This window comes from Zeugodacus cucurbitae, chromosome 4, assembly GCF_028554725.1.
Source record: "Zeugodacus cucurbitae isolate PBARC_wt_2022May chromosome 4, idZeuCucr1.2, whole genome shotgun sequence".
NCBI classification, from domain to species: Eukaryota; Metazoa; Arthropoda; class Insecta; order Diptera; family Tephritidae; genus Zeugodacus; species Zeugodacus cucurbitae.
Window position 1 is genome coordinate 35,742,184 of NC_071669.1, and position 20,475 is coordinate 35,762,658.

Consider the following 20,475-nt stretch of genomic DNA (forward strand, 5'->3'; position numbering starts at 1 on the left):
AAGTTCGGGTACAACCATTTCATCCATTTTCCACACGTGTCATCAGGTGTCAAGAAAATATTATATACCGAATTTCATTGAAATCTATCGAGTAGTACCTGAGACCGATATAAGTGGGCGATGCCACGCCCATTGTTAGTCATTGCAAATACTAGTCTCACAAGGAACATTGTTCATTGCATGAGCAGAATGACTGAAAACTGAAGAAGTGGAGGACTTAATCTTTAAAAGGTGCCGACAGAACTATTTATTTTACTAGCTAATCATTCTTCATTAGTTTTTAATGCAACTCAAGGAATCTTCTGTCACCGTGCTGAATGGTAATCATAGATATAGGGTTATATATACCCAAGTGATCAGGGTAACGAGTTCAAATCTGAATGTCTATCCATCCGTCCGTCTGTGCAAGCGATAACTTGAGAAAAAATGGAAATATCCTAATGAAACTTGGTACAGATATTCCTTGGAACCATGAAACTGTTGGTATTGGGCGCAATTGGACCATTGCCACGCCCACAAAATGGCGAAAACCGAAAACACATAAAGTGTCATAACTAAGCTATAAATAAAGTTATGAAAGTAATTTGGTACGAAGGATGGCACTAGCAAGGGCCATATTTGGATGTAATTTTTTTGTGGAAGTGGGCGTGTCCCGCCCCCAAATAGGGGTTTTGTATATATATTTTATGTATATCGCAGACCAATTAAGCTATATAAACCAAACTTTCTGCAGTCGGTTCCCTTACGTACCCCACCATACACCATGAAATCAGTTGAAATCGGATAATAACCACGCCCAGCTCCCATACAAAGGTTAGGTTGAAAATTACTAAAAGTGCGTTAACTCACGAATGAAAAACGTCAGAAACACTCAATTTTGCAGAAGAAATGCTCATGGTGCTATTTGGAATTCTGTGGTCTGCATTTAGGCACGGATTGGTTTGACAATACAACAAGTAAGAAAAGGCTAAGTTCAGGTGGAACCGAACATTTTATACTCTCGCAATTTATTGATATATTTTTATTAAGATAACACACAGATATGAGAGCTATGGGAAGTTAGGACCCGATTTTAACCATTTCTGGTACAGATACACACTATTGGAATAAAAATATTTGCTCTGAATTAAATTAAGATATCTGAGAGATTTACCGAAATTTTCGGTGAAAAATTACCATGGGGCACTGAATTCTTCATATTCGATATTCGGGGCTTTGAAAAGTTATAGTCCGATTTCAACAATTTTTTCACAAGTGATGCCACGGATCATATACAGTATTTGTGTAAAATTTTATTTCGCTATCTTCATTGGTTGCTTATGTATATCTTATAAAGTGAAGGAATAAGATGGAGTGGGAGGTGGGCGTGGTTATTAACCGATTTCAACTACTTCATGGTGTGTGGTGGGGTGCGTAAGAGAACCGACTGCAGAAAGTGTGGTTTATAATAGCTTCATTGGTTTGCGAGCTATATACAAATAACCGATTTGGGGGCGGAGCCACGCCCACTTGCCCAAAAAAATTACATCCAAATATGCCCCTTCCTAGTGCGATCCTTTATTCCAAATTTTACTTTTATAACTTTATTTATGGCTTAGTTATGACACTTTATGTGTTTTTGGTTTTCAACATTTTGTGGGCGTGGCAGTGGTCCGATTTTGCCAATTTTTTTGCAACCCTCTTACGGTCCCAAGTTTCATTAAGATATTTCAATTTTTACTCAAGTTATCCGTTGCACGCACGAACGGACGGACAGACAGACACCCTGATCACTTTGGTATATATAACCCTATATCTAACTCGTTTAGTTTTGGGTGTTACAAACAACCGTTATGTGAACAAAACTATAATACTCTCTTAGCAACTTTTGTTGCGAGAGTATAAAAATATTAACCTGTATATTTCGAAATGTATTGAGTAAATAAATTGCTTGTGAAAATAACGAAGAAAGTGGCAACAGTGTAAAAATACTTTTAATTACCCATACCATCAAACTTATTTAAAAAAATACAAATTTAATAATTCGTGCTTAACTAGGGCAAGATATCGCTTTCTTTGCTATTTTACATATGCTTCTAAGTAATTAATGGATATAATATCTTTGTGTGAATACCACTAAGAGCTATGAAATAAGGCCTCAGCTAGATTTATTATAATTTTTTGGATGTTGCCTCTCCCACCACCGCGCATACCAGGTCGCACTCTCTTGCGCAGCATCCTCCGGTTCTACTAGCGGTACATAGTCCATATGTATCGAAGCACGCAAACGATTGAACATCAACACCGACGCTGTGAATGACGCTATTGCACGAAGCGAATGCGATAGCTTAAATTTCGTTACTGGATAAAATAACTGCACAAGCATTTCGGCGAGGAAGGAGAGGAGAAAAAAAAGGAAATGCGGCAGATACCACATGGACAAATTGATCTTGAACTTTCCACCTAGCAGTGCCATTTTCTGTATGAATCGGGTCACATCATTGATGGGAGTGTCATCGGTCACAAATACCGGCAGACCGGCAATAGCTTTCGGCGATGCTTTCAGCGTTTTGTATGCACACAAATGGCCCCATGCCACGTTGCCTATGTTGGAAAATATAAAAAAGCAAGCAAAAGATTAACAATCACATAACTTGGTCGTAAATAATATTATTTGGCTAACCGGCATAGACAAGCTGTTGTTTACCACCAGCACCGGCGATACGGGGATAGCTGAAGCCACGGCTTGACAAGTACTCGAAAATTCGGGGCACAAATTTCTCATCTCCCTCGCCATAAGTGAGCGGTGGGCGTATGGCCACAGTTTCCAAGTAATCTGAAAAATTAGATCTTACTTATACATACTACATATCTATATAATTAAAGACATCAGGGCTTACCAATTTGATTGCTAAGCAGTGTTCCATTTGAATTTAATGCAATAGTCTCAGCGCGTAATTTCGACGACGAATAACCGGGTATCAGGAAAGATTTGTCGAAATTAACGGGGTCCTGTGCATTAAATGTGGGAGTGTTGGCCTTTGACTCAGTTTGGTTTATGACTATAGTGAAAGTGCTGTAGCCCTTAAATGGAACCAGACACACCGATGCACAGCTGGTGTATATGAGCCTCTTCACATTGTGCTGAACACATAAGTCTACAACTGCGCTGGTACCATTCACGTTGGCACGATCTAATTCATTGAAATTCGGCGGATACTCAATACTAACCAGCGCGGCGCAATGGAAAACGCAATTTACACCTCTGAAGGCATCCTGCACAGTGCTGGACTTTGGCTCGCAAATGTCTCCGACAAAAGTCTTGAGTGCCTCTAAGTGAGAAATTCCTGCAAAGATGAATGTAACTAGTAAGAAGCTTGTTGATTTATACAATGTCTTACCAATTTTATTATCAAAGGGCAATATATCCAACGAACGCACTTCTTTGATACCCAAATTTTTTTGTTCGCGCAATAGATATTTCAATAAGTGTTGTCCGATAAAGCCGCTACCGCCTGTGACTAAAGCCACTTCCTCCGTAGCATTCTGGGCAGTTGGCGTCATATTAACAACTTCTGCAATACTGAAACGTACAAAGTGTGTCATTTTTACATTTCGTAAAAAACGACGGACCTAAAATTAAAACTGAGCTATGACCTATGTATATCTATCCTAATGTTAAATCACCTAAAACCTTAGTGTCTATATCCATTGATACAACTCAGTATTTATTAAAGGTATCGCATAGAAGAAGAGATATACAGACATTCTAATCAACTACTCTGTATCTATATATTAATAGTTTATATTGTTTTAGTCAGTAAGCCGATTTGATTCAGTCAGAGGATTTTGCAACTCGGACAACTCACATAACTCGCTGACCGAGCAAAACATTTTAAGCTAGCTTTAAGCATTAGCGGGAATGAAGTATTAACACTGCAAACAGTTATTTCGTCACTTGGACACATTTTCACTTTTGATTTACAGACTATGTTTATAGCCTCTGTGCCCTGAGAGATTTCACATGCAACATATTTTTTTATTTCCTTAGTAAATCTCGGCTCATTCACATTTAGACGTGAATAAATTTGTGTTCCGTCATTTGGCCAACTAACTTGGCCAGGGCCAGTGAATTGAAAAGGTCACAAACATAAACAAAGTAAGCCATTGCACATGCGCACACTCACGTAACTGCGTCGTTTGATAACGGCAATATTGTGCACATAAACAAAAACACATCTACATAGATTTGTATGTTAATAATTTATAAGCGACGAATACCTAAACAGGTTTTCTTCACGTAACCAAATTATTTAACGGCGATCAACTTTGCCCTATAACAGTAATTAATTGCGAAAATATGAAAATTAGTTCGTAATATACCTGGTCTAGGGTCCGTAAGTAGCACTAGATACCCCTAAAAATTATATTTCTTTAACAGAAGAACTCACCTTTAAAATTTTCTTAAATGATTCGACAAGTCTTTTGGCAAAACTTCACTTTACAACATGTAGTATAGTTAACGGTTCTTTTATACGTTCGAGTCGCTTCAGCGCTTGTCTACAACTGAAATTGACTGCGCTGAGTTAAAAACGTTGTAGCGTTTCTCCAGCGCCAGAGAATGGACAAATCAACTGACTGAGGGTAGACTCAGTCGCAGCTGTGTACAATTCTAGGTTATAGCCATGGCCCGGAACCGGTGCACAATGTATGTTGCGCTCAATCCATAGTTTTAGTGTTTGAATTATTCAGTGCCGCTGAGAGTGCGCTAGAGCCATCTACTTGATAGTGGTAAGCGTGTTGCTACTTGTGTAGATGAGATCAAATCAAGTTAGTTAGTTCTCTCGAGCGATGCTCAAATATGCGTCAAACTAATAAGGTATCTTGCATATTATCACAATTAATCTCTGTCGGCGTAGCGAAAAACCTTCCATTTTATTACAGCTTAGCAAAGAAGATATTCCAGTGAAAAGCACGACCAACAGAACTTGCCTTTGTTGTCTGTACTGAGTACTTCATATTTTTTATTTAGAAATCAAGCTAGGAAAAGATTAATTCAGATGTAGGCAGCCATTAAAGTCTTAGTATAACTTTAATTTCAGTGAAATATTTTGTTCTTAATATTTTTATATCGGGTGTAACCGAACATTTTATACTCTCGCACTTTATTTTTTTAACACACAATGTGCCCTTATTATTCGCCATATATATGGTATAAAGTCCATTGAAAGTTGGAAATACTAATATTAGGTATATGGGAGCATGGAGAAGTTACGATCCAATTTCACTATCTCAGAAATTACTCGACCAATTTCAACAAAATTCGGTTCATAACATTTCCTTGGCATCCCAATGCTATGGTTTGGTGAAGATATCGGTATAAAACTTTGCACAAACCCTTTATTTCTAGTGTAGTAGTAGTATAAAAATCATCAAAATTGGACTATAACTTTTCAATGCACCAGATATCGAACATGAGGACCTCGAAATTAGCGGCAAATTTTTTATTGAAAATATCGGTAAATCTATCAGATATTCTAAAGAAATTTAAAGGAGATCTGTTTTTTCTATCAGTGTGCCTTTGTGCCAAAATTGGGTAAAATCGTGGTGACACTCTCTGTAGACCCCATATACTTCAAATTCGGATATTCAAACTTCCTGTGGACTTTATACTGTATATATCAGTTAATATGTGAGATATCTTACCAAATTAAGTGAACGTAAAATCTTGGATATAATATATCTTATTATGAAAAATCGGTCTAGGAATTATCCCTTATACTATATCAAAGATGTTTGTTTTCTAGTGGACTTTATTCGGAATATGTGGGTCGAATTATATGTTCCCTTAATAAAAATAAATAAATAAGTTGCAAAAGTATTAAATGTTCGGTTACACCCGAACTTAGCCCCTCCTTACTTGTTAAAATTTGCTATATACGGATTAAATAACGACGCCTACTTTTAGGCGCTTGAAAAATATTTTATGTAGTGGAGCAAAATAATGATACATTATAATCGTAAATATTGAATTATTTTTTATAAATTGATAAACAAATATTTATTCAAAATTGGACAGTTATAATTGCATAAAGACACAAACAAATTAAATGGAAGCGACACGATATAAAGCACTAATTGAGAAAATTTCTGGTGGTATATAGTATTACGTTTGTGTAGTTTTTGCAAGTAATATTCGTATAAAAAAGAAAAATCGTAAAAGATTGCACGATTGCACAAACAATTGTTTGCAAATTAGAATTCGGATGGAATTTGTATCGGGTATCAATAAATTAAACAATTTCATCGAAACAGCTTCAGTCACACAACCATGTTAGCTGAAGCCGAGCATAAATTCGGACATACAGACTCATTAAAACTTACATTAAACCAAAGTCGGTTTTATTAGTGATCGACATCTTAATGTAAATGTAATAAATATATATGTATGTATATAAAAACCAGCCTTAATTAGACCCGATTCTGTTCGTTAAATAGAATTTTACCTTAAATGCATTAAAACGTGGACATGATTCATTGACTTGTGTGCAGCGTATTCAAAATATTTCTTAATGCTGTTAATCGATGAATATTTTTGTTTGTTCAAGGTTACTGAGTAAATATTTGACTTCGCCAACCATACGTACGATTAGAGGTGGATTAAGTAGTAAGCATTTATTATCACTCCTATCAAACGCTATAATCCACTCGAGTCGTTTCCGCAAATGCTAACTAACTTCATAATAATAACAAAAGTGATGTTCGGAATAGTTTGCAGTATTTCAGTCAATTTCTTAAGCAAACGACATTTCAGCAAATGTCTAGTGCATAGCCATTAAAATCATTAAAATACGCTTAGTAGTTTATGATTTTATGAGTTGATAATGCTCTATATGTGCCTCTAATAAATATATTACCGTACATACACAACTCATTAATGCCGGACCCATAAGTATTGACAAATTAAGATTGCAAACTCTGTACAACAAAACAATGAAATTAAATGGAAATAGGAAGTATTTTAAAACTATGGTTAAAATTGCGGTTATGATAACCTTACCGTTGGAAAATATCATATAATGGTTTTAATAAATATAATGCTAATAATTTGTTCTTAAATTGCTTTTTTATTTATAATACTTTCACTATAATAGTGTTTACAGTTCGTATCCGTACTAATACATAATTTTATAAATTATTTCTACGAAATATAGTTCACTCACAATTAAGGCAGAATATAAAGGCAACTTTATTATACTTCTTACTTGCTGCTTTTCAAGCAAAACAGACATTATTTGCTGTTGTAACATCTATATTATAATATATTATTTTCTTAATGACCACAACTTTAGACGGCGAGTAAATTGTAAGTACTGTCACGGTATCTATAGTAATGCAATATTAAATAATATTAACTAAATTTAGGATTATGCTAAAAAAGTAATCAACTAATTAAAACAAATAAAACTAAATTTATCAATTTAGTATACGGATGTATGTATGTATAAAATTTGATTAGTATAACTAAATTAAGCTAGCAATGCCAGGATCAATACATTTTTATATGTTAAATGTCACATTTGGTTAACTTTAAAAAACAGTGACTTATATGCATACATAAGTACGAATATATTTTAGGCACTTTGTGTAATTTTGTGTGCTTCTTGATTCTTCTTTGTGTTCCAGTGTACGTAATTGCATAAAATAAATGCGTTAAAATATTCGAACATTTTCGTACAAACAGATAATAGCAAATCAAATTCAAATAAATTGCTAAATCCGATCAATGCTCTGCTTCTATCGCGTGTTATTTTAACATTTCAAATATGACAACAATGTGTGTCAATAGGAAAGCGCCGATGGTGAACGCGACTCAACAGTAAAATCCTTATATACCGAGAAAACAGATATCTAAAAGAATTAATCGAATAAAAAAATAAGAAATTATATACATATGTATATGGAAACACTGACAATAGATTCTTTATTGATTGGAGTTGAAGTATACATCGTTCTATTTGAGAAATCTCTCGACGATTTTGAAACAGTTTCTATCATTTACATAAAACATACCTTGTCTTTAAGTTGTTGGCAGAGTTTAAGACCGGCACAAAGCATTGGCAGCACGTCGTTTAGCCATTGCACAGTCGTCTCTGCCTGGCATGAGTCAAAGCGCATTGTACCCTGTACAGTAATTAGTTGATAAACGGCCATAATCAGTTTGTGACTTTGCAGATAAAAACTGACTGCTAAATCTTCGGATAAGTTGGGAGCAAGCGATTTCTGAAATTTAAAACTTTAATATATTTTCTCGAATGAAGAAAATTAACAGACCATATTGCGACTTTTAATCAGATCTGCGATAGGTTTCTTTTTAGGTATCACTAAACTGGTGCGGGCACGTTGCAACGCCTCCAGTATGTTACCTACCACGTTCATTACTTCGTCAGACGTTCTAAAAATGCATAACAATTTAATACCAAATATTTGTTTCAGTAACTTAGTAATTACTTGAAATGGTAGGTGGCATCAACATCATCAATGTGGTTAATTGCTTGCTGCAGATGATTGGCTGCATCCTGCACTTGCTGCAACTTCCATGGCGAGTCTTGATTAATACAGGTTTTCTGCTGTTGATGAGGTGGACGCGCAAGTTTAAAACTTATATCCTTAAGAAAAATCAATATTAGATATTCTTTAAAAATATATCTGAAAGACAAACTTACAGCATGGGTGATGCTATCACCTGTAAGCGTAACAATGGCACGAAGTTTTTCTGGCGCTACATTCATAATATATTTTTCAGTCTTTTTGCCCTCATTGGCATACAACGGCACTGGAAAGAGATGAGCACACTCGACCAGTATCTTCCTCAATTGTTTTAATATCGCATGTACTTCCTCGCGGAGCACCCATTCGAACTCAACCTGCTGTAATTGTCAATGAAAATAATTTTCTTTAATATGAATATATCGTGGAGGAATATTTCAAATTTGTTGTTTTTTTTTTTTAATAAAATCATTGATGCACTTAGTTTTTTTTTAATTACCAAATTTCTGGCTTCCTCCTTCTCGGTTTCCATCTTTTGACGTAGCCAGCTGCTTTTCGTTTTGTTGCTGTATTCGTTATCAGCTGGCAACAAGCAATCTGGTAAAGTCGGTAGATGGCGCTGCAGCTTTCTATTTGTAAATCCATTTCGGGTGAAACTCCAGTTTGTAGACCTGAAAAAGTAAACATACACAATTTAAATATTTTTAATATAAATATGGAAAAAAGAATTTATTTTATTTTACATTATGTACGTAATTTGGATGTTAATTCAGAAATAATTCAGATTCGTAAAAATTGCAGTAACGCAAGAGTTAAGCTGAAACTACATTGCTCGCGTCTGCGAATGCGAAAGCTTGACTGCGTATATTTCGAATCTATTCTATTAAATGCAATTCTATATACGCAGCTGTCAGGCGTACAAGGTGATACACATACTCAATTTTTATTGGACAAGGATTTTCAAGTTATAGTGATTTTTATTAGCAGTGTACATGAATACCTCGCCTACCTACTGCCTACCTTGTTTATTAAAACTTCACCAAACCTTATCTTTAAAATATACTTTAAATATTTGATAAATCTATTATGAATAAACTAATAAATATTATATTTCACAAAATACTTATATTGTAGTGAAGAAAACGGGCTTAAATAATTAATACGCACAAGATAGTAAGTAACATAATGTTGGTTACTATTCTTAAGAATGTGAAGGTTGCTGTGTTAGCGCATGGAAGTTGAAAATTTTCAACTTCTGTGCGTTTCCGAAACCGAGCGAATTTCAGAACGTTGGTTGCGAAAACATGCGAAAGCTATGTAGCTCCTCTCGTAAGAACATGAGCATTCAACTATACTGTCAAACGATCGCATTTGCATTCGCGAGCTATGTAGTTTCTGCTTTAGCAAACACTTGTAGTGACCGCATATTTTTGTTTAATTCTACAAGTTCTATTTAATATATACTATTACCCTCATATAAGGACATAACTGGAAATCTAAACCTTAATTCTCTAGAGAACTATTAATTATGAAATACTCGTATTGACAATAAATCAGCGTGGATTATTTGTGCAACCCTGTGAATGTTGTTCAGTTAGAGTGCTTATACTACGTTCGGACCGACATTGACATTGTTTTCATTGAAAAAATGGGTTTTCGTTCGAAAACTTGTGTTTTCATCCATGCAAAATCTGTCAAACGAAATCACAGTTTTCGCTCAAAACATCTTGAAAACTTACATTCCACTCATTATAAACGATGTCTGCTCTAGTTTAGTCGATATAATTGGAAAGCATATTTTGCCATCCTCAAATTGTCAGTTAATATTTGTTTACATTTTAAAAAAGATTGGAGAAAACAAAAAAGTACAAATAAAGAAATTCCTGTGGTGAGAGGGAGGAAGCGCTCCTAATTGAATTGTGGCAAAATAAGGTGTGTGCTCTTCGCGGGCCCAGAAAGAATAGCCACATTTTAGAAGAAATGGCAGTGGAATTGCAGCAACAAGGTGTGCTATTCACAGCGGCCGAAATTAAAACTAAGATGTATAATCTGTCGGAAAGATACAAACAAACAAACTTCTGTTCAACAATATTTAATTGGCGTCCCAAGTTCCTTTTACAAAAAATCATATATCGATAGATATTTATCAAAAGAATTTTAAAAATTGTCCCGCATTAATGCGCAACAAAATGTCGGTATATTTAATAGAAATGTAAAACTGCTTAATACATATACAAATGATTTCGATTTTTAAGGATTTTTATTTACTAAGTGGTAAATATTTACTGGTGATGGAAGTTTTTCGTCATAAGAGTTATCATTTTGAATATTTTTTTGCAAAATTCGGGAGTTAAGTTTGAAAGAAAAGTTTGCGGAAGTAAATTGAAAATTAATGGCCCATAGCTACATAAATACATACAAATCCACTTATGTATATTTCAAGTCAACAACAAAATGCTCGTATAGTGAATATTAAATGATTTCAGAGGCTATTCCAGATATACATAAAACACAATCTTGAAATATACAGCTATCGACAAGGATTAAGCGCACTTACCTTCATAATCAGAAATATTTCTGTTACTTTTAAGAGAGCGATGTTTCAATAAATTTATTATTAGTAGATCATTACTTCTCACACGTCTTTAAATGTATAACCAAAAAACCCGTTATCATATCATTTCACAAATTAAATTTGTTTTGTTCAGTTTCGCCGGAAATGGATGGACATTGATTTAGCGTACTTATATTTTTCGAACATCAGTTGTGTTTGGTTTAACAAATAACTACTCTCTGTTGGGAACTTGTTTTTAAAAGTTAGTAATATAAAAATGTTTAATAAAATTGTAACTTAAAGATACTCTTTTGTTGAAAAAATTAAGCATTACGTAATTGTTGGAAATTGTAAAGCTGATCTCTTTAAATCGTCTCAGACAAATAAAGTCGAACGATGTTAGCAGAAAAAAATATTACATAAATTATTAAAGTATTATCATTCGCTCATTGTTGTAGATGAAAAAAATTTAAATTTTGCGTAAAAGCTACCTTTTACGGAGGAAAATAAAATTAGCACTGGTCCTGATTGTAGAACATTTGAACATCGTGAGAAAACCCAAGGAGTCAAAACAAGATATACCAAAAAGACGGTGGCATAAACTAAAAAAGTTGTGCGGTCATTGGACGGTTGGGTTGGACCACTAATGAAGATAGTATGGATAATTTTGTATTTCTACGATGAGTCACACTCTTTTTATGTAAACTGAATATTTATGACCGATAACGATCCCAAGTGCTTTTGAATTATTTTAGTATTTAGTAAAGTATGACATAAGGCTTCACAAAGGACTGTCTTTTATAGTCTACGGGTGTTTCCTTTTGCGAAACGGCCTTACAACCTAACCTAACCTAAAGTATGATATAACGGGTTTACACTATAATATAGTGCGCCAAATCTCTGTCCATATTAATATTCAGAAAAATCAAATATTTCAAGTACATATTTGTTATTTTTATTAACAGTGAAGCAAGCAGTAAAAAGATGGGTATACAGACTCTGTTAATTCGTTATTCGTTATTTTTTTCGTGCATTTTGTTTTTTTCAAATTAACAAATTATCGTTCTACCCTTGTAACGAAGTACCAGACTAGCAAGTTTGATAATTTTTTCGTTACTTGGTAACAACAAATTTGTTTAGTGTCTTTGCCTAAAAAGCTCATTTCATTTTTAATAGCTTTTATTAGCATCACTTGTATCAGTGGCGGATTCAGAATTTTTTTGGGGGGGGGGGCGGTTTACGAAAAGTTTTATTACTCAACGTATTTTTAATATAGCAGTTTCCTCGCGAAAATTCTGTTATTATAGGACTAAAAAAGCTCGAGAAATATTTTCTTTTTATGAGAGATTAACTGTTCAGAACAAAACTTTCTTGCGCAGGTGAAAATGTGGAAACAGCGAACTACAGGCAAACATTTTCGGAATGCTCTCGAAGCTTTAGAACAGGGAACAAAACGTCTTTTGGGAATGCGGCCGGAAAGAAGTTTTTTAAGTTTAAAGAGAATTAAAACTTATTTACGAAATACGACAGGTCAAGATAGGCTTAATGGTCTAGCATCAATGAATATTCATTGGGATATAGATCTGTCCGTTGATGAAATACTAGAAGAATTCTTTCAAAAACCAAGGAAAATATAACATGGAATGTGAGATCCCGTGTAATCCTCAATTAATCACTGAGCTTCAGCGATACTGCTTGTACAAATGTAGACAAAGTTCGAATTATATGAATAACAACAAAAATCTTGTAACTTATTATAATTGCTTATAATTTGATGTGATTTATCAATAACCTCATTCCAAACCCATATCAACAAACATATATTTTTCTCTGAGTTTAGGGGGTGTTTTAACACCAAAAGGCCTAAGCACCCCAGAGAACTTACAACATAGAGAAGGAGCATTTTGATTTTTGTATGATGCTCGATACGGTCATTTACAGAGCTTATAATTGGCTAGTAGGGAATTCACCATTCGCTCGTTACTCGTTATTATTTAACAGAATTGACTGCCGGGGAATGAACATTAGTGATGATTGGCATTTTGATGTGATATGCCCATGCTTTGATATGATAAACTATTTTGACTTTTTATAAATTTTAACTGATCAATAGAATTTTTTCAGCTCATAAATAATATTTAAAATAATTTGTAGACAAATAAATAAAAATTTATGTCAATATTTCGGTTTCATTTATAAATGAAATGTGAAAAATATTGAATAGAATTTGTAGGAAAAATATTTTTCAATATTTCGGTTTTATAAATTAAATGTGTTAAAATTTAAAAAATTGCTACATTTTAAAAAAATTATAGGTATAAATGAGCATTTGTATGTATAGATATGCATATACACATGTATATATTATCTGTCATATGCGCGATCACATAAAAAACCTACCACGTACACGATATTTCTACATATGTATGTATCTACTACATTCATTCATAAATATATTTGTATGTAAGCACAAGGGAATTCCTTCATATGAGCAATCACCAACGCCCAAATATTCGCGAATGACCTACAAACTTACAAGTGTACGTACATATGTATGTATAATATTACGAATTGGCAATCGTCATACGAACAACAACACCATTCCTTCATATGCGCAACAACAAACGCACCAATTAGAATATGTGAATGTGAATGACCGTCAAAAACCAAACCAACGCATATACAAACTTACATACATGAGTAACTCACTACAAAAAACTATGAACATCAAGAAGCAGAAACAACAATATGTCAACTCTTTTCCCCGCTGCACCCGTCGGTGTAGACAAACTGCTTCCTCGCGACGAAGACAAAAGCTAAAATCATATTTCGATGTTGATGCTGAAGTCAAAGCGAATATTGGCAACAGTGCCAATCAGCTTGACAAAATTCATAAAAGAATAAATTTTCATATTTGCCATCAATTGTGGCAGAAATATAAAATATGCGGAAAAATAAGACTTCGGCCAGGATTTGAACCCGAGCACTGTCTAAATAGCGGATGCGCGCGTACCACACGCACCACGAAAGCTGCTGAAAGTCGATCAGCTTAATTGATATTTTATAACCCATAGCACAAGATGCTAGCTCTAATAGAAATATGAATATGATTCTCGGCCACAGCCAGTTTTCTCTTCTGAAGGAAATATCAGAAATTATTTGAATTTGTGATTTTTAGCATCCCAGACAATGCCGCTTTTGGGCAAGGCATGCGCGGAGATGTGCGCGACGCTTGCGCTTATGAATGAAGTTCACATGCTTTGTTGTTGATACGCATGCGTTTCAACATGGAAATGTGTTGTAATTTTTTGTTGTAGGCGAGTTGCTTTTTCCGAAGATGTGTCGAAGTGACAAATCTGCGGAATGTAGATTTGTATATTCACATTTATATGTACATATGTATGTATGTACATATAAATTTTTGCACGCGTATGGTAGTAAAAATATTTGAACATACACATTGTTATGAAATTTGCCGACGGCAAATCAATGATTGTTCGAGTCCAGAATGATATTATAGATTTGTTATATAGTTTATTTAAATGATTAAAGAATAAAATGGACTTTTTAATCAGATTTGAATAAAAAATATCTAATAAAAATTAAATGAAATAAAAATATTTATGAATAATATATAAATTTAATAAAACACGACTTTCAGGATTGACTACCATCAATTGGCGAATTTTCGCACAATCAGTGAATTATCATTCATATGTACATACATATGTATATTCACACATATTTTCTTATTTTGCCTATCCAAGGAATTCCCTAGTTGAGAAAGGGCAACAGGTTCGACGCTCATCATAAACATAATTTTTCATTCATTTTATTAATAATTGGGTAAAAATATGATTTTAATTATTAATTATTTCAATTTATAAATTAGTTTAAAATAACTTGAAATAAAAAAAAAAATACAAAATTTAAATGAATTTGAAAAACATCAAATGATTATTTCATGTGCCAGCGATTTCTCGTTTTACAGAATTCCCTATGCTAAAACTGAAATCGCTGTTAACTTTTCATGAGGTGAGTTCAACAGCAGCGTGGTAAATTCCCTAGTACACTTCTTTCAGATTTGAATTTCAGTCGCTGTCGAACCTGCACCTTCTCTATGTTGTAAGTTCTCTGGCACCCTAAGCAATGAAAGCATACTAAGGGAAATAATATGAAATTATGCACAACCATTGGCTTTCAGGTAATAAAATTTAGTTTTATAATTGCAATTCTAGACTTATAATAAGAAGAGCTTTTGGTGGTCGTCAAAACAAGGCCTACACTAAACACTTCCGAAAAGAAATAGAAAACTAGAAAAAATAGGTTGTAACTTTTTTTTTAGTGGTACTGAAACTTAAAATATTTCAGCGACACTGTAAGGAAGTGCCCTAAAAGTATGTAACGCCTACCTTTAAGTTATTGGACATTATTCCAAAACATCTCTATAAAAGCCAATTAGTAACAGGAAGGTTCTGCGTAAAAACTGAATACTGCCTAATTATCGATTTTAAGATTTCGCCTTTCAGCAGAACTATTTACAGCGTAACATCAAACTAAAAAGTTAAAAATAAATATAGTTTAAAATAACTAAAAAAGAAGCTTTTAAACCAAACCGAAGCTGACAAAAATAATTAACGAAACATATTTGTATTTTTGGTTAAAAAGCGTAGGTACTTTGTATTATATTTTTATCATATTGAGCAACTCACTATTTTTAACCTAAAATACAAATATTTTTCGTTAATTATTTTTGTCAGCATATATTAAGAATTATTTTCAATTTTTTAGTTTGATGTGGTTTAAAAGCGTCTTTTTTAGATTTTTAAACTATATTTATTGTTTTAAGTCTCAAAATTTACCACACTACTGAGATAGAGCGAAAAGTATGTTTAAAGTTAAGTGAATCAACGAAGTATCAACTAAGGAATTAGCAGGTTAACAAGTTCGTTCTGAATACCCCTATAATATATATTTTTACAGACAGTCAGGCGGCCTTGAAATCACTGATTGCAGCGACTTAGAGTCTCATCGAAGATAGTGAGAGAATGCCTTGAGGTATTAATGGGTTAAGATTCATTCTTAAATATCCAAATACAAAATTAATGCCCGTTCTTTAAATACTATATGTATAAATTAAAAGTGCTTACATCAGAAAACGGTGCAAATGAAAAATACCATCGGAAGACACATGCATTGTGGCATAATTAATTGTAAGAACTAGAGCTTATCGGGTCCGAATTAGCTATATAATGTCAAATCATATATTTTTAAAAATTCAAAACTTTACTCATCATTCTGGTATTTATGCACAAATCACGTTCTAAATCTACAACAGTCATAACTCAAAAATCCCTAATGTTATGGAGAAAAAGTAAAAATTTTAACTCACAGTAAGGAAAACCATTGCTGCAGATAACTTGGCATAACAATATTGTGCTAGCATTTTGAAAATCTGAGATATGAATGAATGATAGTTTCTTTTACAGCTGACTATTATGTCAGATTGTGTAGGTGAATATAATCTAGAAGTTAGCTTTAAATTATAGATTTTTGTAATGATGTATAAATATTATGTCATACAATGGAAAACTACAACAGTAAAGACTTAACGATTTCTTGAAAGCTGAAAGCTTTCTTGAAAGATTGCTGTTGTTTTTGAATGAGAGTTCAATATATACTATTCGCCTTTCGTTACAAACTTAAGTAACTTTCAAGGAACGCAAAACTGATTCGAGACATTCCTTACATTTCTGGGCAAAAAACAAATATCACATAGAGGGTCATTTGATATTTGACGAAAGCTAATGAATCGATTGCGCTAATTATTGTTTTGTAATTTAACAATGAATTTAATATTTTTATTCAAGTTATACTGAATTTTCTTAAAGTGTGAGCTTAATATGGATAGGCACGTGTAAATACGACTTATGGTTTCCGTGTTAAGATAACAACGTTTACCGCTTAGCAAAACTTAAAAATACACATAATCTCTGCACTAAAGCCAAGCTTATTAGCCTCAATTAAAGTAAGCTCACCGATTGTGCACACACGCACACATAAAAACACATACGTACATATGGTGGTATGGAGTCGTTAACAAAGAAATAAGCATGACGACAATCGGGCGAAACCGTATACTGCATGCTATACCAAATTATAGTAATATAACAAATCCGGAATTCAATTTAGTATTGATGTAATTCAAAACAATGTACCGAGTAACATATGAGACATGCTTATGAAGTTTTTTCGCTTGAAGTTTTTTCAATACTAAGGTGTAGTTACTTGTGAGAAATATATTTCATGAAAAAAATATTTCTATTCACTATATTTTTAAATGGAAAAAATCATCAACATTTAGACCACACCTCATCTCTTAAGGTGGGGACGATCGAATTCAACTAAGATCTGAGCTCAAATAGTCTCTGAGGTTTGAATATTTAAGCTAACAATACCAAAATTAATGTAATTTCCCTTTGCAAAATTTGAGCTTAATTCCTAACCAATTAATGCTGCAAATCAATTCAACTTGTCATGGAAACACTTTGATAGTACACAAAACCATTAAACTCTGTGCAAATTGTTGTGCGCGTGTACAAAAATTGTGACAAATTCTGAAGCTGACCTGGAAACATATGATAAAAGTACAAAAAGTCATGCTTTTTTATTGAAAACATTTTATTTGCTTACATTTGGTATAAATCGAATACAAATGCAAAGTGAAATCGGAAGAAGTGCGAAGAGTTACCATATAAGTATCTAGTTATTTAGGCCACACTTACACGCGTTTATATAGAGTCTTTCTGCAATATTCTCGGTTATAAAACACACATTAGCCGCTTTAATTTATACGCTTTTCACACTTTTATAGATTTCAAATTCGATCGGTAAATTATGATTCGCACCCTAATTAAAGGCTTCAATGGGGGAGCCCCAGTGATAATTTAAAACTTTTATTAATGAATTTGATATATCAAATAAATAAAAATATCCCATACTCTTTGAAAATAATCTTTGACAGTGCGGCATTTATGTTCAAAAGCACACACATATGTATACTATACTTTTTGTCAAGCGCTTGGTATGTTAGGTTCAATTGTTTGTCACGCTGGGCAAAATTATAAGTAAATAAATTGAGCTGCCATAATCGATTGTGTTTAAATTTGGATAATTTATTATACACCAAAAATTATAAATGTGATTATTATACCTACATATATATATACATACATATGTACAAACATATGTATATACATTTGCACACCAAACCATATCGCCGCATGAATGGGTGTTTGCGTAGCACAAGTATTTGTATCAGGGAATCTTTTCTGTCCGAACTGTCAACAGTTTTGTTAAGAAAAACCATCAACTCAAAGTGTACTAAATACACAACAGCAGTAAATAAAAAGAACATATGATCGGTGTTGCGATAGGGCGACCATGGATTAGATATTTGCTCACATTGTTTAGGTGCAAAAGCCTTAAATAAATACACATGTACATGCACATTGAATGTGTACATATTGATATTAGCAACAGTAAAAAATGATGCCGCTATTTAAATAAATTAAGTTAAAATACGCTACAAAAACGAAATTTTCCCAACTGTTCTATGCTATGCTAATGCAAAACAAGCGTTTCCAGAATTTCAGATTTATGCATATATTGTTTGTATGTATGTATATGTGTATATTTGCGAATGCTTGTCGATGTGCTTTTTGCGTCAATGAAATGTAAGGTGAAATTCATTTGATTTTTTTTCTTGGGAAAGACCTCTTACTGAAATCACACTGTGACTCACTGGGGACAGACCACCAATAATAACTTTTAGTTATTTAATCACTGTAGTCACTATGTGTTTGGACGTACCTTTGTGGCATTGCGAACGCTGAGATTTTTACTGTTGTATGTTTTGTTTACGGTGCTTCCAACACTTTTTACTTATTTTTGTTAACGTTAGTTCTGTGTATGAAACAGGTACATATGTACGAGTATGTGAGTATGTGTTGCCGAACAATGAACGGTTTTTTAGCCACAGCAAATAAACATCAAACACCACGAAAATAAATTGATTTATAATCGTTATATTGTAGCCGCTAATAATACAGGTATATTGAACCGCAGCAATATTCCCAAACGCGTATAAAAAGCGCCTGTGTTTATGATAAGCTCACGACGGCTATGCTCGCGGAATGTCAACTGGGTACTAAATGTGTTAAGCAACTGATTGCAGCGACTTGAAATGAGCGATCGCAAAGCTTCTGGCCACGATTGCGAATACAGTTCGACGTCAAAACAAAATTACCGTAGCGAGCGTGCTAACCAAGCTGAAAGAGCATGTTAGCCGATAATGCGTCTAAGAGCTTCCACACTCGACAGGTGTTGGTGATTACGGCGGTGTGCGGTCGGCGCTGCGACGAAGGTGGCGTGAATACAACGACTCATTAGAATCCGCTATGAGCTCATACATACCCGTACATATGAATTTGACTCACGCATACCTATGCAAATCTTTCGGCCATACACCAAAATATTTTCCGGCGCGTGTTGTGAAGCGGCTCACACTCCAAATGAGCCAAAGTTTGGCGCGTGATAAGACTTCGATGATAAAATTATATATGGCCAATAGTTTGCTCGCATCGCCGTAGTAAGAACCACTCTTACACATACACAAATGTCGTCGCGAGCATAGTATCGTGTCTATGAAGACGTACTACATATGAACAAACGAATACCCCGGGGGATTTGACGCACAGTGGAGCTACCACGTATTTAATGTCATCAGTATAAATCTCAAGATGTTCTGCTATCCTTAAATATAGTCGGACTTTTTTATGCATATTATTCATGAACTTTACCCACACAGATGGTACTGCTGATATATTGGTAGCGCTGCTACAAAAGAGTATTGAACAGCTTGTCGTTTTACTTAAGACATGTTCTCGTGAAAATATTTTCCTTTTCGGCCTTACCTCAGAAGGAGACATAGTCGGTTGCTTAGATACTGCTCTTTCACAATCATAAAAATTTACAAGTTTAAACTGCTAAACGCTTGAAATGCTCTAACCGAAAGTAACAGGGCGTTATTCTCTTAATTGGATTGGCACCATCCAATTTTTATGAACTCAAGACTAAGACACATTCGGTGCAGTTCGACTCTTTCCGAAATTCAAAATTCACAATATTCCATGCTTTAACTGGATGTATTTTGTGAAATTAAGACTTATAATTTTGAAAAAAAAGACCAAGAACATACATATACAATTGAAACCCAAGGCTTCCATTTTTCGCTCTTCTGTATCAAATACAATTGGTTTATTAGGTTTTATTATTTTGGGAAAAACATATGTACTAGCTGACCCCGCAGACGTTGCCCTGCGCGAAATTAT

At 33.9% G+C, this 20,475-nt stretch overlaps 2 protein-coding genes across 3 annotated transcripts; both read right to left on the reverse strand.

Annotated features, from left to right (window-relative positions):
• Positions 1-1,955: 1,955 nt before the first annotated feature.
• Positions 1,956-4,589, reverse strand: Hsd3b3 (3 beta-hydroxysteroid dehydrogenase/Delta 5-->4-isomerase type 3). The gene is made up of 5 exons (XM_011182989.3): positions 4,431-4,589; positions 3,381-3,562; positions 2,880-3,326; positions 2,663-2,815; positions 1,956-2,583 (listed from the first exon to the last, which is right to left on the reverse strand). Exons 2-5 carry the CDS (start codon positions 3,541-3,543, stop codon positions 2,138-2,140), a joined length of 1,209 nt encoding a protein of 402 aa, XP_011181291.2. The 5' UTR covers positions 3,544-3,562; positions 4,431-4,589; the 3' UTR covers positions 1,956-2,137.
• Positions 4,590-7,086: 2,497 nt separating this feature from the next.
• Positions 7,087-19,301, reverse strand: LOC105211525 (protein rogdi). 2 transcript variants are annotated; one of them, XM_011182991.3, is made up of 7 exons: positions 18,956-19,301; positions 9,029-9,200; positions 8,706-8,909; positions 8,491-8,648; positions 8,314-8,434; positions 8,053-8,262; positions 7,087-7,890 (listed from the first exon to the last, which is right to left on the reverse strand). In XM_011182991.3, the coding sequence occupies exons 1-7, from the start codon at positions 18,964-18,966 to the stop codon at positions 7,822-7,824; spliced, it is 945 nt and encodes a 314-aa protein (XP_011181293.1). In that variant the 5' UTR covers positions 18,967-19,301; the 3' UTR covers positions 7,087-7,821. The 2 variants fall into 2 exon arrangements, with proteins under 2 accessions (XP_011181293.1, XP_028895631.1); XM_029039798.2 differs by lacking the exon at positions 18,956-19,301 and adding an exon at positions 9,273-9,414.
• Between the last annotated feature and the right edge of the window lie 1,174 nt (positions 19,302-20,475).